At 42.7% G+C, this 23,033-nt stretch overlaps 1 protein-coding gene across 7 annotated transcripts in view; it reads right to left on the bottom strand.

Moving 5' to 3' along the window:
• Nucleotides 1-22,548, bottom strand: part of LOC123510560 (PR domain zinc finger protein 5-like) — a 33,101-nt gene extending 10,553 nt beyond the window's left edge. For 2 of the 7 annotated variants that reach the window (XM_045265834.1, XM_045265833.1), the window contains exons 1-5: nt 22,423-22,548; nt 20,747-21,277; nt 19,989-20,177; nt 19,281-19,452; nt 18,910-18,971 (exon numbers count right to left, since the gene is read on the bottom strand). In XM_045265834.1, coding sequence (XP_045121769.1) covers nt 18,910-18,971; nt 19,281-19,452; nt 19,989-20,177; nt 20,747-21,259 — 936 coding nt within the window. In that variant the 5' untranslated portion in view covers nt 21,260-21,277; nt 22,423-22,548. The other 5 variants (XM_045265836.1, XM_045265832.1, XM_045265839.1 and 2 more) reach the window with 5 other exon arrangements.
• Nucleotides 22,549-23,033: the final 485 nt, after the last annotated feature.

Raw genomic sequence — 23,033 nt, forward strand, 5'->3', positions numbered from 1 at the left:
ATATTTACGCGGTCCTTCCCGTGTAAATCAACGCGCGGTGCTTTAATGAAAATACGCGTCGTCCGTCACAATAAATTACTTGATGATGTAACACTTTTTCCTTTTTTTATCTCGTCTTGCAAATTTGTTTCTCTCGCACATTCTTTCTAGTCATGATGCTCTCTCTCTCTCTCTCTCTCTCTCTCTCTCTCTCTCTCTCTGTCTGTCTGTCTCGTGTTGTTTTCGGAGGCAGTGATTAGCCATTTTTTCTTTTTCTTACACGGTTTCCTCTTCATGTAAAAGGTGAAAACAAGAGAATATTTTCCCGTGTGTGTGTGTGTGTGTGTGTGTGTGTGTGTGTGTGTGTGTGTGTGTGTGTGTGTGTGTGTGTGTGTGTGTGTTGCTCAAAACAAGCAACTTTAAGAGGCGTGCAGCGGTAAGTGGGTCTGCTCGCAACACACTCACGCGAAGTATTTATAAGCGCCATCTTGCATCCATTACTTCCCCCTCGACTCCCTCCACGGTGGAACAAGGAAATGTAACAAGGCTTAAATACGGCACGGCTATTTATGTTTCTCCTTTATTCATCACTCAAAAGTGTTTCCTTAATTTACGAATGACAATACAAGTGGAATGAATACGTGTGGTGATGAGAATGGTGGTGATGATAGTGGTGTTAATGAAAATATGAAGTTATGGCATGTTCCTTCTCACATTTGGTTTGTTTTGTAAGCACAAGTGCGTTCACACACACACACACACACACACACACACACACACACACACACACACGGTAGCTCAGTGGTTAGAGCGCTGGCTTCACAAGCCAGAGGACCGGGGTTCGATTCCCCGGCCGGGTGGAGATATTTGAGTGTGTCTCCTTTCACGTGTAGCCCCTGTTCACCTAGCAGTGAGTAGGTACGGGATGTAAATCGAGGAGTTGTGACCTTGTTGTCCCGGTGTGTGGTGTGTGCCTGGTCTCAGGCCTATCGGAAGATCGGAAATAATGAGCTCTGAGCTCGTTCCGTAGGGTAACGTCTGGCTGTCTCGTCAGAGACTGCAGCAGATCAAACAGTGAAACACACACACACACACACACGACCACTACTGCGGTAGGCACGGCAGGGCGGCTAGGAGTCCTCGAGAGCCTGTATGACATAGACGTCCTGGTGACCTTCCTCCTCGTATAGGGTGGACAGGTCCCTGAGTCCCTCCACCACGGTCACCATCTCGGCCACGTTCTCCCCGTCCTGCACTCTCTCCCCATCCTTCGCCAGGCTCATCTCTATGCCGACCTCATCGCCTATAATGACGGATTTCGCGACATCGATTTCCACTATGTCAGAGGGGACGTCCAGCCCACTCCTCCCCGCCGCAACCTCACCCTCCTTCCCTTCCGCCGCCACCCCAGCGCCCGCCCGCCGGTGTGGCTTGCGGTACAGGTGCGGGTAGGGGCGGTGGTGTGTGCCCTCAATGTGGGTCTTGAGGGTGGAGGGGCGGTGGAAGCCCATGCCGCACTCCTCACATTTGTAGGGGCGCTCCCCGGTGTGTGCCTTCAGGTGGTAGGTCAGTGCTGACTTGCTCTTGTAGGCGCTGCCGCAGTACTCGCAGCAGTGCTGACGTTTATGTAGGTGTACTTGCTCGTGGTGGTAGCGCAGGAGGGAGCTGCTGATGAACTTTTTGCCGCAGGTGTTGCACAGGTGCGTCTTGGCGTTGTTGTCGTGGCGCACTTTGCGGTGGCCCAGCAGGCTGGAGTGCATGAAGAACACCTCGCCACACTCCTCGCACGGGAACTGCACGGCACGGGTGTGTATGTTCATGTGCACGTCAACATGCACGAAATACTTCTTACACACGGGACACATGTTCTTGGGGGCGTTCTGGTGATTGTGTCCGTGGTAACGTGCCATGTGCTGGTTGAGCAGCACGTGGTTGGGCAGACACTCGTCACAATACTCGCACTTCAGTTCGACGCGGTCCTCCAGCAGCTCGGCGTGTGCGGTGCGGCAGTGGTATAGGTACCTGCTGTACGAAGCAAGGCGCGCGTCGCAGTACTCGCACTCAATGGCCGTCACGTCAGAGTGGGAGCGCAAGAAGTGCTGCTCCACATGCTGTCGTTGACCGAACCTCAGTTTGCACACGGGACACCAGCACCTGCCTGTCTGGTGTCCCTCACGATGCAACTCAAGGGCGCGCTGCCCCTTGAACCTGTGACCGCACACGTCACACTGCTTGGAGTATTTGTGTGGGTGTTGCTGGTGGTTGTGGCGGGACAGGGCCGCCGCGCTGGAAAAAGTGACGTCACACTCGGGGCAGTGGGGCCACTTCTTGCCCAATCTGCCGCGCCGCCTGCCCGCCACGCGGCATCCTTCACTCACAGGCCTAACAAAGACGGGCCGCGGCTCCTGCTGCCACAGGTGTTCCTCGATATGCTCCTCTAGCTCGTCGTGAGGCACCAGTTCGTCACAGTGTTGGCATTCTGCCGGCACCTCCCCGGGGCCGCCCGCCTGGTGAGGCTCTCGGCGGTGCTGGCGGTACTCTAGAAAGCTAGCGGAGGTGAACTCACAAAACTCGCATTTCAGTAGGAAGTCTCCGGGGTGCTGGGCTTCCAGGTGCCTTAAAAATGGATACTTGAGGCCAAAGTGAATCCCACAGAAGTCACACTTGAAGGAGCCGAGGAAGTGAAGCATGATGTGACCCTCCAGCTCCTGTCTAAAGTGGAAGCGGTCGTCACACAGCCTGCAGGCGTGAGGCAGCGAGTCAGGGTGAGTTTGTCTCAGATGTCGAGTAAGGTCGCTTAGTGAGCTGTAAATAAGGCCACATTTTGGACAGTCACTGTTCTTTCTCGGTCTGCCCTTCTTGAGAGGTGGCTGGGGCTCTGAGAGAGGTGTCTCCGCCAGCCCTCGCTCCTTCAGCAGCTGCGAGTACTGCTTGAGGCACTGGCTGATGTGCTCCGCCACGTGCTCCTGTAGCTGGGACTCCATTTCAAACACGACTCTGCAAAATTTGCATGAAAACGAAGTTGTTTTGACTTGGGGTCGCGAAGAGCAGCGCCGCAGATGCCGAGTGAGGGCTCCCACACTCCCCTCCTCTGCGCCACACTCCGTGCAATGGTACCCACAGCGGTGCGCGAGGAGGCCGCGCGTGGAGGAGAACGTGAGGCTACATGAGTTACAAGTGAGGGAGGGTCGACTGAAAGCGTCCTGGCCCGGTGTGAGGAAGTGCTTCAAGCGCGGAGTGGCCTGCAGCACCTGGGAGATGTCCCCCTCCTCCTGCACCCCCCGCTGTGTGGCGTCCTCGCTCCCCTGGGGAAATATTGCTGTTGTACAAGTGCACACACCATTCCTGGCCACTCGATACATCCGCGGCAATAACTATCACGACTCTAACACTCCAGTTAATTTGCGAGCAGAGCGTTACCGGGACCTGGCGGCGCCATCACACACCTGAACGACTCCCGCCTGAAGCCTGTTCGGTCATCAACGCGGTATAGGAAAATCAATACCCTCACTGATCAAGTACATGCATGTTATCGCCGCGCCATCCACGCAGACAGATGGTTGGCAGGAAGCAAATGGATTCTATTTTTACTCTCCCTCAACTTTCATACCCTATGTTTTCCTTCTTTATATATATATATATATATATATATATATATATATATATATATATATATATATATATATATATATATATATATATATATATATATATATATATTTGTTATTTGAACTTAGCTGGTAACGGAGGCAATATCATCACATTTAAGCTTTCACACTAATTTCACGTGTACAATATACAATTAGCTTTTTACTTTCCCTGCGTGAAAATCTAATATAATTTTCTTTCCCAAGCAAGCAAACAACTCTGCGAATGTACCCTTTTTTTTTTATTACCTGTAAAAGCGGACATCGTTCCATCACATCCAATAAGTTTCAATTTCCAAATAGCTCACGTCCTCCCCTCCCCTGCCTCTCCCCCTCCCCCAGCCAGACGAGTGCTCACTACTTTAATATTAAAGTCTTCTTGGTAAATAAACAAAAATACTCCACGTTCATGATATACAGCACGGAATAGTCACTTCAGCAAACATCCAACAGAATAAATACAACATGCAATCTTTTTTATTCACTAAGCATCACACCTTGGTTATAAATACACTCATCACACACCATACTACACAAATAAGACTTCAAAAAAACAGCATCATTCTTACATAACAATCCCTCCTCGCGCGCGCGCACGCACGCACGCACACACACACACACACACACACACACACACACACACACACGTCACTTCAGATACATTCAACATGTCACATAACCAAATATAATTCCACCATATATATTACAAGCATCACTCATACAGCCAGACATTCCACCACACATCACACATTCCACGAGCCACAAGCACCACTACCAGCACATCCAACACTAAGTCTTGCAGACACTCCAGGGCACACACCACACATACAACACACAGAATGTTGCATAGGAACCCGCTACACAATATTCATACCAAAAAAGTCTCCCATTATAACCCATTGTGTATGTTCCAGTGTTATTTTAATTTTAATTTTCTCTAACTAGTCTCCAGCAACAGTATGGAACAACACCCTTACCAAGCCAACCTCCCCCTTCAAAATGTTACAGAGGCAGTTGTTCATGCGATATAACTCTACACAGTGCTCACAGTGCTATCCTTTGTCCTAGAATAGTGAAATAAAGCAATGGAAAGTGAATATTTTAGGTAAGTGACAAAGGTTTGTAGACAAAAAAAAAAAAAAAAAAAAAAAATAAATAAATAAATAAATAAATAAATAAAAAAAAAAAAAAATAATAAAAATAATAATAATATAATAATAATAATAATAACAATATAAAATAATAGAAAAAATAAAAAAATAACAAAAAATAATAATATATATTTTATTTACAGGTAAGTAAGGAACTGTCTTCCCAATACTACTTCTTTAATTGCCTTCACATATCATGAAAACACCCCAGCTGTCCCCCATTCACTCCTTCACTCCGCTAGCTCCACATAGATGACCTGCATGTCTGAGGACTGGCTGGGGTGGGGGTCATCCTGGGGCAGAGCCTGTACCACCTGCAGCGGGGAATTCTCCTCCACCACCTGCACAACATGGCCATCCTCCCCAACCTCTGTGATCAGCTGAGGATCCTGCTTCCCTTCCACCACCACTTGCCCCTCTCCATCAGTAGCGGTCGCCTTGTCTCTTGCACCACCTTCTAGTGGTGCCCCCGCAGCACTGCCAGCACTGCGGAGGTAACGCCTGGACCAGTTGTGGATGCCATGAACACGGGACATGTGTGTTGAGAGCTCCGAGGGGCGGGAGAAGGCCGCCGCACAGATGAAGCAGCAGTGTGGCCGCTCCCCAGTGTGGGTGCGCCTGTGGTATGTCAGGTCGCCAGCCTTGAAGTAGGCTCGGCTGCAGAACTCACACTTGTGCCGGCGTTCATTCTGGTGTGCGGCCATGTGGCGCTCCAGCTCGTGGCGTGTGATGTAAGCCTTGCTGCACTCCGGACACACGTAGCGGGAGTACTTCTCCCGGAGGTGGTGGCGCTTCACGTGGTCAGAGAGACGGCTGCTGTTGTAAAATGTCTGGTGGCAATATGAACACTCTAACTTGTGCTGCTTTGTGTGTTTCTCATTTATATGTGATGATATTTGAGATTTGCTAAATTTTTTCCCACAATGCAAACAGTCTACAATCTCAGGATGACGTGCTGCCTTGTGCTGGCTCAGTTCTCGGCCCGAGTGGAATTTTTCTCCACATTTGGAGCAGGCCACGTTGCGGGCCAGACCCAGCTGGCCCGGATGATGAATTACTGAATGGGTGAAGATGGCATTGATGGATTTCCCCACGTGTGTGCAGTGCTGGCACCTGTAAGATGCAGTGTTAGCATGAACCACATTGCAGTGGTTTTTTAAGTGATGGAATCTGGCAAAATGCTGGTCACACAGTGGACAGTTAATTTTGCCAGTTGAGTGGGTCTCAGTGTGGTCTAGCAGGCCACCACTAGAACTGAACAACAAATGACAGATTTCACATCGAAAATTGAGCTGCTCTCCATGACTCTCCTGCAAGTGGCGTCTTCGAGCAGAAGGATATTTGAACTTTTCTTGGCACTGACCACACTCCAGAAGACCACCATCATCTTTATCACTTGCTTCGTTACTATTTTCTTTGTGCACTTTACCCTGTGCACACACAGCTGCTTCCTCCTCATGAGACTCCATGTGACTGCAGTAGTCTGAGAGAGATGACATGCAACTTCTGCAAACCACACATGTATATGTTGCTGGAGCCTCCGAGTGAGCCTCCTGCACGTGTTTCTGAAACTCCACAGCATGGAGGTAACCCACGGCACAGACAGGACATTGCAGCACTGGGCCGTGTGTGCGCAGGACGTGGCTGCCCAGCTGTCGAAAAGTGCGGAATCGAGCGTCACACAATGCACAAGGACGCACGAGAATCTCAGGGTGGTGGCTAGCCACATGGCGGTCAACACCCCCAAATAGTATCAACCCACAGACATCACAGGGCCTGTAGCTGGCGGGAGGGCGGCGCCGTGAGGTGGACCTTTTTGGCATGCAGAACACAGTGATGGCACCACTTGTGCCCGGTGACTTTTGTGACAATTCCTGGGCTGGAATGTTTGTTGCCTGGCCGATGGTCACACCCACGCTCTCCTGCAACATACACATGGCCTCACTCCCCTGACAATAAGCCTATTTCCTTTTCTTGAAAATCTTCATCATAAGATTTCACATTCACCTTGAGCATTTCATTAAATTAAAAACAATACTAATCCAGCAACATCTGTGGCAATGGAGCAAGATGACTATTGAATATTCATGCTACGTGGCTGCTAGCCACACACTGCCCACCATCATCCATCCACACCAATCACACTAACACTTTGCATCAAAATATGTGTTCATACCATCCCTTTTTGCGACCATGCACAAGAGATGCAAGGAAAAAAAAAAAAAAAAAAAAAAAAAAAAAAAAACAATAATCACAAAAATTACCAATATACAAATACACCAGACCAGAGTGGAGTGTGGCACAGCATCTGAACAGCAGCAAATACACAGCAAGTAGCATAACTTGATGAAGGAAATACCGAGATGGAATGTAGCAACAAAACATGATCAGTGATATGTGACCTGGTTATGACTTAAGTACATGTGGAATGTATTTACATGATGTGAGCAAATGACACTAATAATATATGGTGATCAAGAAACAACAGTTATTTATGTATATATATATATATAATATTCTTTATTGATGAGCAACACAAAATCAAATTAAGAGTACAAAGCATATAATTATTTCTTTACATTACTTTACAGAAGGCAAAGTTTTTCATTCTCCTGACAGATCAGGGCCATTGAACACTGCTACATGGTTCAGCAAGTCCAAAGGTGAAAGCTCATTCTTGCTGAAACATTCCCACGTTTCAAAAATTTTCGCTTGTACACGGGAGAATTTTGCTTTCTGGTATTTCATCAGCTCCTCGTCGTTCACAAGAGAAATTTGATTTTCATCAAAGATGGATTCTTTGAACAGAAGCGTAATGAGCTGATAGAATCCCATGGTTTTCTTCTGTGATTTATGAGTGACTCTTTTCAGCCAACCATCCACGTCATTCTTGGTTCTGATCGGTCTCTTAAAGACAGACCACCTGGATGGTGGCCACAGAGAGCTATCAAGCCACATTAACCTGACAAAGTTCACTAAGTCCTTGTAGCACTGACTGGAATCCTCTGTAGATTCAGTAAACTCAACAAACATGCCTGGGATTTCTGTCACTGGCAAGAAAGGCAAGGCCATCAACTGTCTGCAAAATTTCTGTGTTGAATCACTGTTGTGGTAACTTGCAACTAAGTCTAAATCACTTATCTTATGCCACACCAGTTGGTTCCAGCTGTAATGGGAACCATACAGTCTGGCTGTAGGTAGAATATCTATCATAGCAGTCCAAAGTCCCATTTCAAAGTCCATGGTGATGGTATGAACGTTAGGTACTGCTGGCATAAGTTCCAGTATCTTAAGTAGCACAGCAACATAATCTTCCTTAGTTCTGTCTGACATAAGTACAAATAACATGGGCACCTGCTTTGATGTGGACCCTGATTTAACAAATACATGCAGAGAAAACAGCTGCTGGAATGGACTGGATACGAGGGAGAACCTTAGATCACAGTACCACATTCTGGCCTGAGAGAGCAGACTGAGCATACCCGGGGTGCCAAAAATTAAATGTCTTTTTCCAGCAATAAATATGTCCGCTTTCAGGAATCCTTCGGGGATAGCCGAGTCATTGGTCTCAAAGTCTAGCGATGCGGGATCCTTCGGCCTGGCTGCCCGCCTCTGGTAGTTGACACTCCTTATAAGATTAGGCAGCTTAAGGGAACCTGGACACTCTGAAGCAAAGTCTGAAGCTAAGACTTTCTTGACCACTGAGGCTGCCGACTCATGAGGGTGAGCTCTTGCTTCTCTGTTCAGTCTACTGAGAAACTTGGCCTTAGAAAGAGCTCCCACCTCAGGAGGATGACAATGCTCCACATTCCCACACATGAAAACAAGGCTGCTCTGACGCACAGTTGCCCTGCAGTACACCTTGTCATTTCTGATGGTGCACCGCCACACAGCAGCTGCAAAGCAAGATTATACACCAATAATATCTTGATCTCCTTCAGACTGAAATATATACACGCATTTTCTCAACACTTGCGTCTTGCTTTTATAAGCTTTGAATTTGTGGAAAATATTGCTGTAATTTTACACAAGAGTATTAATATTAAACATTAACTTTTCATCAAGTCTTTGCAGTGCACAGATATAAAAAAAAAATGGTGACATCAGTATGTAAAGTTTAAGATTAAATCAATTTCAAAGTGACAATAACAGAGGCTTCTTAAGCAAAGAAACTGAATGCTCTGGTAACATTTGGTGGCTGACATCTTTTGTAAGAACTCATACTTCATGCCACACCAATGAATTGTTGATTATATTAAATGACTATTTCATATGAATGAGACATTTTTCCTGTGACTTTATGTGATATAGATCAACTGTATTTTCTAGAATATAAATCTAAGAAGTAACTCAAAACAGTGCAATATTATTTGAAGACATCAAAAGCCATTTCAGATATCAAGATATTGAGTGCAAATACGTATCAAGTTGAAATAATGTTGCACCATTAGCACTGATAATGATAACTTGACACAACTGTAACATTTCAACTATCATGATACTGGAGAAAATAGAAGATGCCTGTATATTCCCTAATTTTCTTTTACGTCTGTAAAATTATAATATTTTTGATTTTCGAAAAATAATATATTAAGTACTTGCATGTTGTTACACACGTGTGAGAAATATCAGGAGGAAGGCTACTCTTTGGTGCAAAGTTCAACACTCAATGACCACAGAAATGCATCAGCAATGATAAGAATCAAGATGTTACAGACTCCCAAACAAATAACACTGCACTAGTATAATGTTACACTTCATTGCAACAGTTAAAACAACAGTACCATTGGCTGTCCCCTTGGCCTGGGTGTAAGAATATCCTCTGCTGTCAAGGAGCCTTGGCTTCCCTCTCTTAGTGGCATCCTCTACTACCTCGAAAGTCCAGGGGGCTGGCTCTTCATCTACCAACACCTACATAGCAACATTGAAGTCAGTGGTTGAACAGGCAATGACTAATTGTCTAATCTGAGTGGAGGAAGGCTAGTGCAATATATCTAACTGTATTACAATCTTAACCAGTGTAAAGAGTTTGTGAGTAAAAATCATTACATGTGAAGAGTAGAAAGTTAACAAACAACAGGTTTCTTGTGTGTGAGTGCCATGTAGATATTGTGGGAGTATGATGAGTATCAAGCAAGCAATTTGTAAACTAATGAACATCGTGCAATCCTAAAATTACATTTGCAAAATTATAAATAGCTACAATTTGGTTTCTGTGATATAGAAGATGAAGGACCTGTTTGCATTTCTTCTCTTCACAAGTGCTAAAGGTATGCCTTCCAGCCTATACCATCAATCAACAACAAATTATTTCTCATCAATTCATTTAAGCTATTATGTCTAGTTAAAAAAATTATTGGATTTATGATAAAAAATCTAAAATACTTACATAAATAAAAGCTATACATAAGAGCAGGAACTCAATTAAATATTGCAAACTCCGTAACTATGCAAAATGAAGAGTGAAGGGAGCTGATCTTATGCATAAATTGAACTGACTGCATGACACACAGCTAAGGGAGACCAACAAAGCCAAAACATCACCTTTACGTTTACTGATGAGATGCCCTTGTTGGGGTTCAGGGACCGCCTGTGGTAGTGTGCTCGCCTTATGAGCTTGGCCTTGGATATGTGATCAAGAGAATCTTGGTTGAATTCTGTGGATATCACTTCTTTTGCAACCAAGGCGGGTGACTCAAGAGGACGAGCTTTGATCTCTTTGTTGATCCTACTGAAAGCTTTAGCCATGGGAAGAGCCCCTTGTTCTGCCAGGTGGCAGTGTTCCACTGAGCCAGGAAAGAACATATAGCCCTTCTGTCGTACAGTGGCCTTGCAATAGGTTTTGACATTTCTGATGGTACACCTCCAAGTAATACCTGAAAATGTCCATAAAAAGGTATGGTAATTCCCTAGTGTTGTATGGAATCCAGGAAACTGCAGCACAAAATTTGCATTTATAGCAGCATTACTTTGAAAGGTAATATTCATATATATATATATATATATAGAGGTGTATTACCTTTGGGAGATTCTTTGCCTCTGGTGTAGGAATATCCTCTGCTGTCAACCAGTAAAGTGTTTCCTCGACTAGTGGCATCATCCACAAGGTTAAATGACAATGGTCCACCCTCATCATCTGACGACATCTGGTCAGGCAGGTGGACAATGAGGTGCGTTCACCAAAGCTTTCCATTCTTACATATGTACTTGTGTAAAACTGAATTCATTACTGGAGTGAATTCACAACAAATCTACTATCTGTCATGTATAAATCCATACTACTGCTTGTTTCATGAGTGCCAATACTCAGACCTTCCACAACACAATGTCTGTTCCAATGCAACATGGCACACCAATCAATGAGTAAAAGCATGAAAATTACTACTTTTTTTTGACAGTCCAAAGACACAAAATTAACTTTAGTGATTAATGATGATGTGAGTACCATTAGTCACATGCAGACAATTTCAGCAATACTATAAGAAATAAACCTTTATGTAAGACTTAATATTGACATTGTTCCTGGATAAAGAATTGGGAATGCGAACCATGTTACAATAGGAATAGATAGTATAACATGCATGTACGTACACACACAGACACACACACACACACACACACACACAGACATTCCTGTTACTATTATTCATCATTTATATTCATTCACACCATGCCTATACCAAACTTTTTCTGGCATCTTACTCCCTCTAGGAATATCCCAAAAGTGAACAGACAAAGTGACAGGACTCCCTCTCTCCCTATCCACACACTCTCCTTTCTTGCTCATTCCCTTCTGCCTTATATTTGGTCCACACCTCCCACCCTTTAAGGTGCATCTCCCTGCCAAATCCTACAACCTTGCCACTGCTGCTGCACATTGCTTTCCAAAACTCTTCCTTCAGTGTGAAAGACAGTGCTAAACAACAAGAACTCTCAGTCTGAGGCCTTTTCCTCTAATCACTATAATAAATAAATTTCAAGGAGATTAAAAAATAGCTGAGCCTCTTACAAATTCATTTTGATTCCTGAACACTAAAAATAAGGATTCTATATAAAATCATTTACAAATATTATTAAAACATTTATACTTGCCATATTTATTATGTACCCATTACATAAATAATTGATACCATATATACATATCACACATAAGCACCACCTCTATAAGAGGAAGTAATGTGTATTATAAAATGTTTTGCATCCACATGAGATGCTTCCTTTCCAAAATGGAAATTAATACATAATATTATGCATTTAAGGAAATACATTTTATCCATAGGTTTTCAGTAAAGAAAGCAAGAAAAATAGGAACGATTTAACAAGTGTAAGAAATCAGGAAATGTTTAACCTCAATTAATACTGAACTTGGTAAGTGACAGGTCCCATTAGATGGCTTACTGAAATAAGGCCTCTCTTCATGCTGCTCACATCTTTGAAGTTACTGATAAAACTGTCATTCAAGAGAATACTCTTTGGTTCTGAATATCTTTCATTCCAGTTTTCTTAAATTGCGTATATAAATACATTTTTTTCACCGGAAACATTAAATAAGGATGACATTAGTTCCAATATAAAATTGACTTCCATTCCACAAGTGGGAATAAAGCAAAGACTAATGCTCAACACCTTTCCATCCTGTCATCCCCACTCGAGACTCCTCCCCTTCCTCCGCCACAATGAGCTGGCTCCCTTCCCACTCTCCTGTCAACACAAATTGGTGGGGCCCTCCCTGAGATACAGCTTCTCTGCCTGCCCACTCCTCAGAAATAACAGACACATCCTCACAGCCCTCGGGGAGAATAATTTCCCATTCGTCCTCAATTATAGGTGCCATGTGATTTTTTCCTAGTCCTGTTTCTGACGGCAGATTTGGATGTGACATATCAGTATCCTCACTTCTGGGGTGACTCAGGCCAACCTCGGTGGCATTTACAGTGTGAACAAGAGGATTAGCTGCATCATTATAGGTCACCACCTGGATCACATCGCTGGTCTTTCCAGGCACGCTCACAACAGTTTCCTCAAGACCGACAGCTAAAGTTGGCGCACTCTCACTGTTCTTTTTAATCAAATGTGTTAAGGAACTGTCTATATCATTTTGTCCATCGCTATACGATGGAGGCTCCTTGCTCATGACGACCTGCAAGACGCCGTGCTGCCTCGTGTAATCCCTCACCCGAGTTATGCCATGCACTCGTTTCATGTGAGTACTCCAACCGACATAATTTTCAAATTCTGCTTTACATTTTGGACACACAAACATAATATTGGAATGTTTCTGCATGTGGTACCTAAGAGCCGAGGACGACAGGTAGGTTTCCCCGCACATGTCACACCTGTAAGGCCTCTCACCAGTGTGGCTTTTGACGTGATACTTTAACTCAGTATTGGTGAAAAAACTTCTGCCACACTGCTCACACACTTTGTCCCTTTCTGCTCCAAACTCCTCATGAATTCTCCTCATGTGATCAATAAGAGTATACTTTGACACAAAAGCCTTATCACAAATATCACATTTACTATACGTGTCCCTGGAATGAGTCCTCATGTGAGTTGCTAGAGAATATTTGTTTGCCAGAACTTTACCACACACATTGCAAATGGGTGGTTTGGCATTTTTATCCCTTTCATGGACACGGAAATGTCTGACAAGGTTGCCTCTCATTGCAAATTTCATGCCACACTCAGAGCAGCAATACTTGGCCTTGTGTGACTCTTCTGATTCAGGATGGTCCTTCCGTCTGTGGCAGATCAACCTCATCTGGTCACGAAATTCTTTATGACAGTATTCACATGTTTTGCTCATTGCCGACCTGTGCACCTTTCCTTCATGTAGGCCAAGCTGGTGTTTTGATGCAAATTTGACACTACACTCACTGCAACCATAATCTCCAAATAGATGGGTAAGGATGTGGCCTTGCAGCAGGCCTTGTGATGAGTACGTGTTCTCACAATAATGACAACAAAGTGTCTTGCTTTTGTGTGTCTTTTCATGAGCTAAATACAATGAAGCTTTCTTGAAGACCTTTTGACACACATCACACACTAAAGAGCCTCTGCTCCCCCAAACAAGCCCATCAATTTGAACTTTACCTCTGTGGAACTTAATTATGTGTGTTACAAACTTTGATCTCACATGAAATATTTTCTTACAAAGAGGGCAGCTATTTTCTTCACCTTCTTTATATTTATGTTCTAAATTTCTATGGTTGCATAGTTCACTACTAGTTCCAAACTTAACATCACAATTTTCACAAGGGTAGTCACCATTTATATGAGTCAAGCGATGGCCATCAAGACACTTTGAATCAATAAATTTCAATGAACATTTGCTACATGTCAGAAAATTTTCTTGGTGTTTCTCCTGAAGGTGTTGAGACAATGAAAGACGAGCAGCCATATGTGGACAAAATGGACACGAATACTGTTTATTTTCATGATTTTGCACATGATTCATCAGCTGCGTGGTAGGAACTTCCTCCTCACAGTGGATACAAGTCTCAGTTTCCATCTTTCCTGAGCAGCCAAGGCGATCTTCCCCAGCTGCTATACAGCCTTCACCATCCAACTCCTGTAATGGAGACAGTGCACTGTAGAGGACCATCATGTTATGGTCCTAATTAACTATGCAAAGTGAAATGGGTCCATCTGGTCTGAGTAAGAAACACATCTCTATGTAGCTAATAGTGAGTTTCCAGGTTGTGGAATGTTTCATCAATACTGGTGTGCCCATGCTGGTACACTCATCTTGAAACTTTTACCAAGTGTACTCTTTAACTTTGATGAAGTCAATAACTTCTCCATGTTGCTTCCTCTTCCCATCCCTCACTTCATAGATATAGGCAACCTCATCTTGCGGCTGCTGAGCATTAGCAGTGGAAGCAGCATCCATCGCTGTGTCCTCCAGTACCATCATACCCATCCCATCAGGTATTACAACCTGCACTGGTGGTTTCTGTTCTTCCTCCACGCGATACAGTGTAATGTGTTCTAAACCATCTTCATCCATCACGTCCTCAACCTTCCCTGTGAGAACCTTGTGCTCGGAGGCAGTTTCCACCTGTGTGAGTTCCTTTGCTTTCTCCAATCCGTGGCGCGAACACAGATCCATGAAGTTGCCGGGGTGTGCTACTTTATGGACCCGTCTCAAGTGATTCTTTGTGTCAACATCTCGCCGAAACATTTGAGAGCAGATAGGACACTCAGAGTCCCTGGTGGTTTTGTGTGTGGCTCTGTGGTAACGCATACGTGAAAGAGTGTAGAAGGCATCCCCACACACGTCACACTTGTAATTTCGCTCGTTGGTGTGAGTCTTGTGATGAAGTGTCAACTCCCACTCCTGAAGGTAAACTTTACCACAAAGCTTGCACTTGAACTGAAAGTCACTGCGGTCACTGTGTACTCTCTTTATGTGCATTTGCAGCAGATGCTTTGCATAAAATTCTCTCTCACACTGAGAACATGAGAAAGCATGTTCCTTAGTGTGGACCATGTTTATGTGAATATCTAAAGATGCTTTAGAACTTAACTTTCTATGACAAAATTTGCATTGATATGCCCTGATGTGACTCAACATGTGCCTCTTGAGACCTAGTTTTGATGGGTATTTTTCTTTGCATATAACACAAGTTTCCGGGCACTCCATATTATCTTTGTGCTCCATTTCTTTGTGTGTCTTCAGTGATGTTGGGCTACTGAAAAATCTTTTACATTCTTCACACATGAGCACTTTTTTTTGCCCGTGGACATAATACATGTGGTCAACGAGGTGATACTCTGTTCCAAACTTTACAGTGCACTTCAGACACTCATACGAACCATTAATGTGAGTTTTTAAATGACTTTCCAAAAATTTCAGCTTTGAAAATCTACGGCAACAAACTTTGCATTCATGAGGGAACAAGTGAATGTGTTCCTTATATCTGTGAGTATGATAAGCTATCATGTTTTTACACACATTTCCACATTCTTCACAAATTATAGAGTTGACATGAGCAACTTTCATGTCAGTGTTAGCAACTTTTCTCTTTCCTCTTTTGTGCTTCTTTTCAAAGTGGAACTGTAACTGCTTCTCATTTATGAAAGTTGCATTACAAGAAGTGCAAGTGTTGGCAGTGTCAGGATGATTGTCTTTGAGATGCTTGATGAGAAAAGCAGCTGTTGGGAAGCCCACCTCACATTTATCACAGGACAGGTTATTTGGAATGTGGTTAACCAGATGAGAGTCTAGATCATATTTTTTGTCAAAGACTCGAGGGCAGTGGGGGCATTTCCTACTTGGCATGGCATGAGCCTCGGAACAGTGAACCTTGAATAGTGGCTCACTATTGAACAGCTCACCACAATCTGGACAAGCCAGCAGCTCATCAAGGTACACGTGAGTCACGCTATCTGCGGCAGGCTTGGGCTGCTTGGGTCGGGATGCCTGACACTCTTGGGGCAGACACTCTAACTTAATTGGACGCTTTCCCACTCCTCTTACAAAGTGATCGTCCTCTACCCCTCCCACGTTCCTCCCCTCAACGATACTCTCAAGGTGTGGAGCCTCCTCCTGCAACAAGAAGAAGCTGCACTTAGTCACCTATTTTCTGTGCTTGCTTCTTGGTACAGCACATCAATGGATGGTGAAGTGCAATAATATCTTCTTGTGAAAATCAAGCCAAGAAAATATGCTTTAGCAATCAACTATAAGATCTAAAATGTTGTCAGTTCTTTTCTTGTAACATCATTCACCAGAGTTCATGTCTTCTTTCTAGTGATGTCAAATAAACTAACAAAGATTTTAGGACCCATAACCCGTGAACCAGTAAGTATACAAAAGATAAATATGCACACGTTAGCACACAAACACACACACACACACACACACACACACACACACACACACACACACCACTGTAGTTTTTTATAATCCACTTTTATAATACAGACAAAGTGTGTAAAGGAATATAGCCACAGTTATCATTAGTAACGAGATGACAACCCACCCAAAACCCAAATATAAGTCCTTCCCAAAACTGAGTTACATGCTGCCACCAGACAATCACACAAATCTAGCAACCTGTAGGAAACAAACTGTGTCTCTACCACCACTTGGAGAATACAAAAACCTGACCAGGTTGAACAAATCCCTTAGAAAGAATGAAAGAATACAAAGATGGTATATGGTATGGCACAGGGCACTTACCCACACTCGCACAAAACACCAGCCATAATCCCTTTTTGTTGCCTTTTTAGATATGTAGGGAATACATAAGTATCATTCTTTCAAGCCCAACCCAAACACACACAATAGAGATTTGATGCTTTCAGCAGCACTGAGCATAAAAACATGTTAAATCTTGATAAAAAAGATAAATACCCCACTCAGTCCCAACCACAACTCAAATCAAAGGGATTAATGAATGTCATAATACGATCATTACAAAACAAGCTAACACTGGGTGAGGGGAGGATGGCAACATTGATGGAGGTGGTGGTGGTGGTGATGTAATTGAGGGCACAGGAGGGATTAGAACACCTGGATGGTAAATAACAATAAAAACATTTCTACTGTCACTTGCACTATCACACCATCACTAAATGACTGATATCTTTCAGGCCACCAGCACTTAAGAGATGTCTTGGTGAAGGCCAAGATGTATTTACCCAGTCACATATTGTTATTGTGGGCAATTTAAATATGTTATGATGTATCAGTAAGACTCCGTCACTATAACTTCTACTGCAATTCACACACCCATACATACATCCTTATGACACAAGTGGTATACATCTGCCCCGAAGATTGTTAAAATGTCTCTCACATCACCACAGAAAGCATTGCTTTGTGTTACAGCTGCTAGATCTCACACAATAACAAATCATTTGCTTTTTCCAAGAATAAAAGTATCAAACACAAACCCAATAATGAGGCAGTAGTGGTTGCTTCAATGCAGAACCAAACACACACAAAATAATAGCATATTCAATTCACATAAAATAAAATTAGCAGCTTTGTTTACTGCAACACCCTGAGCTTGTAACACTCACCTTCTGTTACACATGAAATTCAAATAAAGGTGAATCACAATTTACAGACAACTTCTTTAGATACAAAAAAAAATTTGTCAAGTTTAGAATTCACATTTGTGAATGTAAATTTTTTACGGCTTTTATAAACAAAACGCACTAGAAAAAAATTCTGCACACTACAAAAAAAAATCAAGTTTTCTTTTAACATTAATTGTAGTGGTATAACTTGTTTGTAAATTACAATTCACCTGTAACATAGCCAGAATCATATTTAGCATTTCTATCAACTGTTTTGACCATTTCTCTACATTCTATTGAAACAGTAAGACAAGGCATGATGTCTTGTCTTGGCTACTTTGCATTAATGAAGAAATTGTCTCAACATATAAATAGATTTTGATACTTTTACAGCCTAACAAACATCAATAGGTTAAATTATTCTTAGGGATTTGTTTTCCCATGCATGAAAGTTTTCCTTGTCTGCAGCAACCAACAAATAACAGCATTATACTGAACTCTGCCGCAGCTTTGTTCACTGTAGTGTTTGTGCAAGGTCTGACAATCCCAATTATGTTATCACCTCTACAACATTGAAAATTACACTATAGTCTGTCTACTCTAAACTGGCCACTGGGTCTCAGTTTGAGGAAGTGGACAACTGGGTTATAGTTCAAAATATAATGTAGCTAACTGATGATGTAATTCATTTTATGCATCAATATTTGTTTTGTTGATCAACACAATCATCACAAATATAGACTATTGTTTTCCTCAAGATATGACAACAAGCATTTTTGTTCCAGACCGAAATCCAGTGGCCTGTTTAGAAGAGACAGAATATAGCTAAGATTTTGTTCTGGATCCCTAGCAAATAATAAATGTAATTGCCTGGAGTTACTAGCTGAAGAAAGACAAGACACATTAACATGAAATTTTACACAATGATATTTAGCTTTACACTTGCATCAACTGCTTTTGTACCATCTAATATCAAAGCACTTCCTTCTATGTTAATCAATGAAATACCATACATTAAGAAGACATCAATGAATATCTAATCTTTCTTCTTCTAGTGGCCAAGACAAGATGATAACAATTAAGAGACATTTGTTCCTTACCTTGGCTTTGGTGAGGTCCTTTCTGGGTCGCCCTCGCTTCCTCTTTGGAGGGTCACTGCTCTCTGCAACAACAGAACATGTCCAGCTGCTCATCATTCCAACATTAACCAAGACACAAAATTCTCTACTACTGTTTTTACATTTTCATTGCTATGGCTTCTCAAATTTGAACAAATTTTATACTTTTCATGCTCAGAGTATAATTTCTGAAAGACACCACTAACACCAATGTCATTAAGAGATTAACTACATTAAATAACATTGATAACGAACCAGAATAGCTACAGTAATGAAACAAATACCTCTGCACACTGTCAACTTCACTTTGTAACCAAAAACATACACAACCAAACTAGTGCATGTCAACTCACCACATACACCTATACTTGTACTTTCTTTCTTTATCCTTGGCCTCTTGAACTTTGGCTCCCAGTCGTCATCCTGGAGGCTCGGGTCCTCATCCATCAGATCCTCTACCTGCGGCTCAAAGTTCCCGTCCAGTTCCATGTCTAACAGCTGGTCGGCTTCATCCTCCGGCTCAACCTGGAAGCACAATGACGTGTTACTATAAAATACTAACTTGATAGTTAAAAAAAATAAAGGAAACATGAGAAGTTACAATTATTCAGATAAGTGTATGCAAAAATAAAAGAAATGTATTGCTATTGAAAGAGTTTTGGCCACCTATACATCACTTTAGCTACCAGGGTGCAGTGTGGTGGTGCACAAGATTGTCCCTTTACACTGGGGGCTGAAGGGGCTAAGGGTGTGAGTGATTGTGTGTGTGTGTGTGTGTGTGTAGTGGTTTATCTGGGCCACCTCCTGTGATTCCTGGCTAGATATATACATAGCATAGAATATTTCGTGCATAATGAAAAATAAAGGAAACAAGGTGGGTCATTGACATCTAGAGAAAAAGAGAAGAGATATATAACTCACTACAAGCCAAGACAGTGTACATATCAGTGAATATCATAAGAAAAAACGATCAAAACCTCCATCAAACCCCAGCAAACTGTCCTCCTGCACCACACTATGCAAAGGAACAGTGCAAGGCTCCCCATCACCCCTGAACTAACCTTGGGGAACACATAGTCAGGCTTTTTTGCAGTGGCAGGTTTTATCCTTCTCGCTCGCCCTCCGTACACTGACACTGTCTCCTGGTACTTGTTGATGATCTCCTCCTTTGTCTCCCGGATCTCCACCTCCAGGGAATCAACGCGGTCCAGGAGACTAAAGCACCGCCGGCACAAGATGTCACTGTGGGCCTGCGGGAACCATGCCAATATAACACTTACCCTTGACAGCAATAATAGGAAAAAAAGAATGAAAGGCTGTTACTGTTAGAATAAGGGAATGAAAGGCTACCAGTTAAAATGATTATTGTTGAGTAAGGTTAGTTCTGGTTTATTGGATTTCAAGAACGATGGTAATGTAACACTTTCCCTTATCAGCAATGTTGGGAAAAGAATGGAAGGGTGTTACTGTTAGAATAAGTGAAAGCTTGCCACAGTTTATATAATGTATGCTGTGTAAAATTAGTTCTGGGTATTAGATTTTGTGCATGATAATAACGTAACACTTCCCCTCAATAGCAATATTTGAAAAAAGGAGTGAATGAAAGGCTGTTACTGTTAGAATAAGAGAATAAAAAGCTACCATAGTTAAAATAATGTATGATGAGTAAGATTTTGTTCTGGTTTATAAAATCTCAAGAAAAATGGTAATATAACACTTCCCTTTATCAGCAATATTGGGAAAAGGGAGTGAATGAAAGGCTGTCCATCAAAACAAATAAATGAAAGGCTGCAAGTTAAAATAATGTATGTATGCCCACCTTGCGAGATGTCACTTTCTGTCCAATAAGGCTAGAGAGGAAGACAGCAACCTTCCTCTGTGTGGTGGACGTCTGGGTCTTGAACACTGGGACCTGCTCATCGCTGTCATTTGTGGTCAGATCTATGTTACACACCAGGCAGTGTGGCCCAGAAGGCTCCTCAACATCTTCGTAGGAATCCCCGAGCTCTCCTTCCTCTCCCCCCCCATCAAAACTCTCGGAAAGCTTTGTCTCGTGAACTATCATCTCCTCCTCCTCGGGGTTGGAAATATTAGAGATGATCGGCAATTCTTCAGTTCCCATGTGTGTTTCGGTGACGGTCTGCAGGATGGCCTTTGAGTCCTCAGCACCAGACACCATCACTATGCTGCCTTGGTCTGCGCCACCCTGGGCCACCAAAGAGGGGTCCAGGGAGGTGCTGCCCAGTGCTGATGGGTCCACGATGGTGATAGTGATGGCCTGGGGGGTCTCCTGCGCCTCCCCCACCTGCAAGATCTTCTCCTCGGATGCCATGGTATTTGGTTACTTAGCCTGCCGGAGATGTACAGGTGTAAGAAATCCTATGGTATACTGTGGGGTGGGGTGGAGTGGGGTTGAGGTGGGTTGGGTTGGTTTGGTTTGACTTCATCTGGTTAGGTTAGGTTTGATTAAAGTTAGGTTAGGTTAGGCTTGGGTTAAATTTAGGTTAGGTTAGGATAAGATAGGAGAGGATAGAACAGGTTAGGTTAGGTTCTGCTCTTTTTTTATGAGGCACAAACACCAGCTAAAAAATAATACATTAATAGAAAAAGGCCCACTGAGATGCTGGCTCCAAAAACGTCAAGAGAATCATCACAAATCTGCCTTGAAATCTCTTGCTCTGATGAACATGACTGAAACACGCCAAGAATCAAAACGAAAACGAAAATAGTCACACTGGAAATGCCTCACAAATAAAACTAAAGATGGCTTTGTAAATTATGATATGTTCACTTGTGTTGGGAAAAGATAGTGAGTATATGAAACAAGTAGGAAGTGAGTACCATAAAAGAGAAGGCAAGAGAGGCCAAGTTGAGATATTTTAGAGACGTGAAGAGGAGAGATGAGGAAGAAGCAGTGAAGGCAATAATGATACTAGTCAAGGGGAGAAGTGTGGGTAAACTAGGAATAAGATGGAAAGACGTGCTGAAGTGTGACATGAATAAACTTTGACGTCAAGAAGAGGATCCAATGAATAAATAGAGATGGAAGACGTTTATTTCAAATGCCTGACCTTACTAGTGGGAAAAAGGTCGTAGGAAGCCATACAGAATTAAAGGATTAGCAAGGAAACCAACTGAATCAATACAAGCTTAACCCAACCTTCAGATTTAAAGCATCACATGTATTAAATCTGACACATCGACAACATAAATAGGCAAACTCTAAGCCGAAATAGACTATAGCCGAAATTAATTCAGTATTTATCTATTCAACATTGAAACCACTACCATTTCATTTCCCTTCACTGACTCAAACACCGCAAGGAATAATCTCCGTGTCTCTAAATGCAACAAATCATCCCACAGAATATTATCTAGGCAACAAAACAAAATATCCCCGAGATAAACCAGTCGGTCCATTTTATTTATTCATCTAAGCACAGGTTCTTGTTTAAGTTAGCCATAATAGTCCTGATATTCTTAGGTGATAATTACGTGTGTCTTCAGGGTGCAGCAGTGGCCCAGAGTTGCACAATGGAAGCTTCAAATCAGCGTCTCTCGGCCCCGTCCATCTGGCGCCATTTTGCTCACAACAACAATGGCCGTCGTTCGAACTTGCACCAAAATATTCTAAAAAGTCTCTCATTTACGCTCTACAGGCCTCCCAACCCTTCACTTTTAGGCGAACTATACATAATATCCGTTTCTTTTTATATATTTCCTTCATAAAGTATGTATATTCGGATTTCTCTCTAGTTTCAGTGTATTTGGAATGTTAATCTAACACAATAACAAGCTAACATCAGGGTAACATTTCTTGAATATAGCAATGCACTTGTATTTTTTTTTAATATTTCGAGTATTGTTAACAATATCACACCATCTTAAAGGCATGATGTTCATTATCTCTCAACCATTCTGGATCTAGGCTGTACCGAAAAAAATATTGGAACCGAACCGAGGGGCGGCCATCAGACCAATCTGGCGGTGAATTTAAACGTTCCATTCACCTCTACCGGTGAATTAATCTCAGCAATTATTGTATTTTGATGGACTTTGGTTATTTTTTCAAGTACCATACATATAACTCTTAGGATTTCCATGCG

The sequence above is a fragment of the Portunus trituberculatus genome, chromosome 29 (genome assembly GCF_017591435.1).
Source record: "Portunus trituberculatus isolate SZX2019 chromosome 29, ASM1759143v1, whole genome shotgun sequence".
In the NCBI taxonomy this organism is placed as follows: domain Eukaryota; kingdom Metazoa; phylum Arthropoda; class Malacostraca; order Decapoda; family Portunidae; genus Portunus; species Portunus trituberculatus.